We start from the raw sequence: 5,144 nt of genomic DNA on the forward strand, positions 1-5,144 counted from the left end.
CCCGTCCTGTACCCTGGAGTCCCGTCCTGGCTCTGTCCAGTCCAGCCGTCCATACGCCAGCACCTCCCTGCTCTCCCCTCCATCTCCTCCTCCCTGTGCTCCTGTGACTGCTTTTTGCGGGGTACCCAGTGTGACTCCATGACCATCTCAGCCACTTTCTTGCTTCTTGACCGCAGCCAGGGCATGGCAACTGTGCTGTTCTGGGCATCAGTGCCCCAGGGACCCCAGCTCAGGGCAGAACCCAGAGATGCCCACCTGAAGGGTGTACACACTGAGGGTGACTCCAGCTGTGCCTGTGAGAGCAGAACCCCCTGATCTTGACCGTCAGTGTTGAGCTCCTGGCTCCTTGTCTTCTGAGCTTAATGAAATCTCCCCTTAGCAGCGCCCTGCTCTTTCTGGCAACAGCACGTCCTTGTTCTTAGAATTCCTAGGAGACCAGTGCAGCCCGGGGGCAGTGGCCTCCTGTCGGCTTTCCCGCACTCTGGGTTTCCCTCCCCAGGCTCTGGCCCACTCGCCTTCCTCGCCCTGCCCTCCGCTTTCGCAGCCTTGCCTCCCTGGGCTCTGACTTGTGCCCCATTGCTGCTTCTGGGCCTGACGTGCATCCTGCCAGGGCTCCCCTCTGGCCCTTCCCACCCCGCCCTTGCTTCCTAACCAAGCCTCCTGCCCCCGCCGGCCCCTAACCCAGGCCTCTCCGCTGCTTTTGTCTCCTAGCCTAACCATGCCAGGGTCCCGGGCCTCCACGGCTTCTGCTTCCGCCGCGGTCTCTGCGGCCCGGCCCCGCCAGCACCAGAAATCCATGTCGGCCTCCGTGCACCCCAACAAGGCCACTGGGCTGCCCCCCACGGACAGTAACTGTGAGGTGCCGCGGCCCAGGCAAGTGTGCTGGGGCAGCTGACGCACCGCTGCCCTCAGCCTGCCCCCCTCCGTCCCCCACAATTTCTTCCCACCTGGGGGTCCTGCCTTGTTCTTGTCATCTTAGCCACAAGAGGTGGCTGTCTGCTGCAGCCGGGAGGTAGAGGGAAGCAAAGTAGCTTACGGCCCTCTTCTCCTCCAGTTCTCCCTCTCAGAACAGACATGCACGAAGCCGCCCCGAGGCTCCAGAAGGAAGCCTTTTTGTTCTGAGCCTTCCTGGACTTCCCTAGGACCCGGGGACAGTCAGCATCACAGGGACTCAGTCCTTGAGGGTTGGTCAGCATTGTCCCGTGGAGGTTCCAGTCTGCCGAGCTCCCAGGGAGCTGCTCCTCTCCAGCCTGTACTGCTCTCCACACACGAATCCTTCCCTGCCTCCCTCCCTCCCCGAAACCATCTCCTGCCCCCTCCCCCTTACTGGCGTCCTCAGTGGTCACATCCCTTCCTTCTGTGTCCTCTGTGGTGGCTGCCTCCCTCTGCCCTAGCTTCCCCTTCCCTTTTCCCACCCCAGGGCGCTCCAGCCGCTGGCAGGGCCGCCTTCTTGGGCCCTGATGCATTTCCCCCACCCCCACCTCTTTTCCCACAGCACAGCCCCCCAGCGTGTCCCTGTCGCCTCCCCCTCCGCCCACAACATCAGCAGCAGTGGTGGAGCCCCAGACCGAACTAATTTCCCCCGGGGTGTGTCCAGTCGAAGCACCTTCCACGCTGGACAGCTCCGGCAGGTGCGGGACCAGCAGAATTTGCCCTACGGTGTCACCCCAGCCTCTCCCTCTGGCAACAGCCAGGGCCGGCGGGGGGCCTCGGGGAGCATCTTCAGCAAATTCACCTCCAAGTTTGTGCGCAGGTGAGTAGGGGCCTAGGGCAGCAGAGAGGGTGAGGCCAGGCCCTGCACCTGCCTGGGGGAGGGGATGAGAACAGCTGGGGTTAGAGCTGGGAGTAGGTCCCTAGGGGGTTAGAAGCAGCCTCAGGAAGCCTGAGAAAGTGAGTCTTGTTGGCACCTGAGGCACTCAGACCTGTCCATCCCTCTCAGGCCTTCCCAGCTCCTCATACACACCCCTTGTTCTCTGGCCCAAGCAGATGGCCGATGCCGCCTCCTCTCTAGGAGAGTGTGAACTCAGATGCTAAAATAAAAGCCCCCCTCTTCTCTCCTGTGTTCCCATGGAAACTTATATTTGGTGACGCAGCTGCAAAGTCATGAGGCCTGAGCCAGGCTGGGCCAGCAAGGAGAGTTTCTCCTGGTCTCTTGTCTCGCCCCGTTTGACCTCCTTGCTCCCCACCCAGTTGGTTTTGTCTGTCGCAGCCATCTTCGTCTGCTGGGCGGGATGGGGTGGGGTGGGGGTGGGGTGGTGTGCCAGGATGAAGGCCGGGGGCCCAGGGCGGCGCTTTGCCGTGTGGGAACGGGTGGAGATCCTCTTCATGAGGTTTCTCACTCCAGGCCCCTGACGACCCATAGGAACAGCGTTCATCCTTGTGCATCCGGTTGTCCGGCCTCGTGGGCTGCTCCCTGCTTCCATCTCCCTGCTTCCTCAGCCATCTTAGCAGAGCTCAGGATACAGCAAGCAGGAGGCTTGGAGAGAGTGGGTTTGCCTGCCCTTCCTCCTGTACTTGGCTCCACTCAGCTAGCGTAGCCAGGCTGGGCCCCTTTCCACCTCGGCATGCAGCTGTGGGGCTGCAGGGTGGGGCATGAGCAGATGGGGGTGTCTGGGACTCTAGTCTCGCTGAGCGGCTCTTCCGAAAATGGGGGTGACCCTTGAACCTGTAAAGCCCACTCCCCACCTGCTTATCCACATACCGTCTTGTTGGTTTTTTTTTTTATTTCTTTTTTTATTTTGTCTTTTTGTTTGTTTTTTTAGAAATCTGTCTTTCAGGTTTGCCAGAAGGTAGGCGTTGAGCCCGCTGTGTGTGTGTCTGTGTCCTGCCTCCATCACTAACGCCCCTCTTTGGCTCTTGCGCCCTCCTCCATCTGCTAACCATGTCCGTGTGGCACTCTCTCTGCCATCTTAAAGGGAAGACGACAGCCTCTGACAGGGTGGCCCATGAGGCCATGTTTGCTCACTGAGGGCAAATGGCTCTGAAAACGATGGGCCCGTCCCCCAGCAAGGGGGACTTTCTCAGGAAATTCTCCCTTTAAGATTGTCTCCTCCCCCCGGCCCCCTACCCCGGGTGTTGATCACAAGCGTGATGGGCTCCTCTTCGGCCGTTTCCCGTGTCTGTGCATGCGCTCTGAAGAAGCTCCACCCGGGTCAGAGGTGTGTCTGGGATGGTGTCTCACTTTGGGTCTCCTGGGCCTCCTCTTCCCTGGTGCCCTGAACTGCAGGTCCTCTGGGATGGCAGGACTTCAGGGGCCCTGCAGGGACACCGGGGTGTCCAGGCTTCTGCCTGACGCCTCAGGCCCGAGGAGCCTTTGCCTCTCGAGCGGGGCACAGCACCCCCTTCTGGCAGCTCCGTGGAACAAGCCCAGCGCTCCCCCACCCCAGCAGGCCTCGGGCCTCCAGCCTTTGCTGGGCAACTGGAGCCGGAACATTCTCTCTGGGCTGTGTTCTCCAGTTTTGGCCTGTGGCTTCCCACAAGCCAGGAGCTGGGACATCCTACCCCTGAGCCCTGGCAGCAGAGGGAGATCCCCCCGCACTCAGGCACCTGCCTTCCTGGGCCAACTCCTGGCTCTGTTGCCCCCAGTCCTGCCTTCATCCTGTCTGGAGGCCTGGGTGGGCTGCATACCAAGCTGAGGAGCAGGTTGGAGCCCTGGTTTCCCAAGGCCGGCAGCCCAGGCCCTGCCCTGGGGCAGGGACACCTGATAGGCACCCGGTGCCCCACTGACAAACAGCCGAGACAGGGTCTCCAGGCTTTCCCCCTTCCGCCCGCCGCTCCCCACCCAGCTCTTCAGTGCATGGCTGGCTGTTGACTCATGGGGCCCCAGTGGGGGCCTCCACCCATGGGGCAGGAGCCAGGTGGGGCCCGAGAGCGCAGCCAGGCTCCTTCCCCTGCTCAGCGCAGGCGCCTGCTCGCAGCGCGCTGGTTGCGTTCGTGTGTCTCGTCTCTTTGTGTTCCTTTTACATGTGCTGCTGCTGCTTGCTCTCTCCTCCGTCCTTGCTCTCCTCTGCACTCCCAGTTCCCCGGCTCCAGGCACTCACCTTCCAGGCAGGAGCTGGAGAAGCCGCTCAGCGGGGCCAGAGCTCTTCCGCACCCACCCTCCCAAGGTGTCTGCTTGCCCTGCCCTGCCCTCCGTCTCCCTTCTGTATCAGCAGATGGCCTGGCAGGCAGGGGAGTTAGAAAAAGGGAGGCAGGCCTGTCTCCAGCAGGCCTCAGGGCCCTTCTACCCCCCATCCAGCCCCAGGCACACTCCCAGCAGATCTTAGCCCTTTGAGCCTCCCAAGAGAGGCCTTTATTTATCCCCTCGCCCCTTCCCTCTAAGAGGACCACAGTTCTGAGACCCAGCCCTGGGGCCCTAGAGCAGGAACCCCCTCCCCAGAGTGCTGGCTGTGGGCTGTGCGCTCCATGAGCGCCCGCACGTCCACACCCTCCTCCCTGGCTCCTCCTTGCTGGCACGGATCTCCGTGTGGGGAGGGGCAGCCCCCCCCACCGTGCTGGGCTCCCTGTTGGAGAGGGACGGTCAAGCTGCCAGCGTGAGGGGCCGCAGGCCACTGAGCCTCATGGCCTGCCAGTGATGGGCAAGTGGCCTTCTGGGCTTGGGTCCCGCCCACCCACCGGTGGCACCTCCCCGGACCCGCCTTCACAGAGGTCCCAGCACTAAACTCTCCCTCGCTCTGTTTTTTGAGGAACCTGAATGAACCTGAAAGCAAAGACCGATTGGAGACGCACAGGTGAGAGAGGGCTGGAGCCAGCGCCGGCCCTGCGCGGGCCACCAGGCTCGCCACGAGCCTCCTGCTCCTCTCTTCCTTCTGCCACACGGCTCTTCCTCCCGTGCTTCTGCCCTGGCCCCACCTTCGTGGGGCCTCCCTCTCCTCAGAGCATCCCTCACTGCCACCACAGCAGGTGTGGGCCCTTCTCCTGAGATCCGGTAGATTCTGGAAGCAGGAGCCCCAGGCCGGGTGGTTGGGGCTACAGACTCCCACCCACGGACAAGCTCAGCTCTCCTGAAGCAGCCACTTCTTTCTCTCCGGTCTGTGAACTGCTCAGGGCTACTGTGCAGTGCTCCCCGTTCTTCCCCGACCCTCCCCTCTTCGAAGGAAAGCATGAAGCTGTCACCTCGTCACCCCTGGCCAAGGGCTAGCTTC

General features: G+C 62.3%; 1 protein-coding gene across 2 annotated transcripts in view; it reads left to right on the plus strand.

Moving 5' to 3' along the window:
- The window catches only part of MARK2 (MAP/microtubule affinity-regulating kinase 2), a 55,543-nt gene that overhangs the window by 48,026 nt on the left and 2,373 nt on the right, over positions 1 to 5,144 (plus strand). The window contains exons 14-17 of one of the 2 annotated variants that reach the window (XM_010837969.1): positions 611 to 873; positions 1,496 to 1,753; positions 2,763 to 2,789; positions 4,686 to 4,730. In XM_010837969.1, the coding sequence (XP_010836271.1) occupies positions 611 to 873; positions 1,496 to 1,753; positions 2,763 to 2,789; positions 4,686 to 4,730 (593 nt within the window). The remainder of the gene's footprint in view (positions 1 to 610; positions 874 to 1,495; positions 1,754 to 2,762; positions 2,790 to 4,685; positions 4,731 to 5,144) is intronic. The other variant, XM_010837970.1, reaches the window with a different exon arrangement.

This window comes from Bison bison, unplaced genomic scaffold (assembly GCF_000754665.1).
Source record: "Bison bison bison isolate TAMUID 2011002044 unplaced genomic scaffold, Bison_UMD1.0 scf7180017864089, whole genome shotgun sequence".
Taxonomy (NCBI): Eukaryota; Metazoa; Chordata; class Mammalia; order Artiodactyla; family Bovidae; genus Bison; species Bison bison.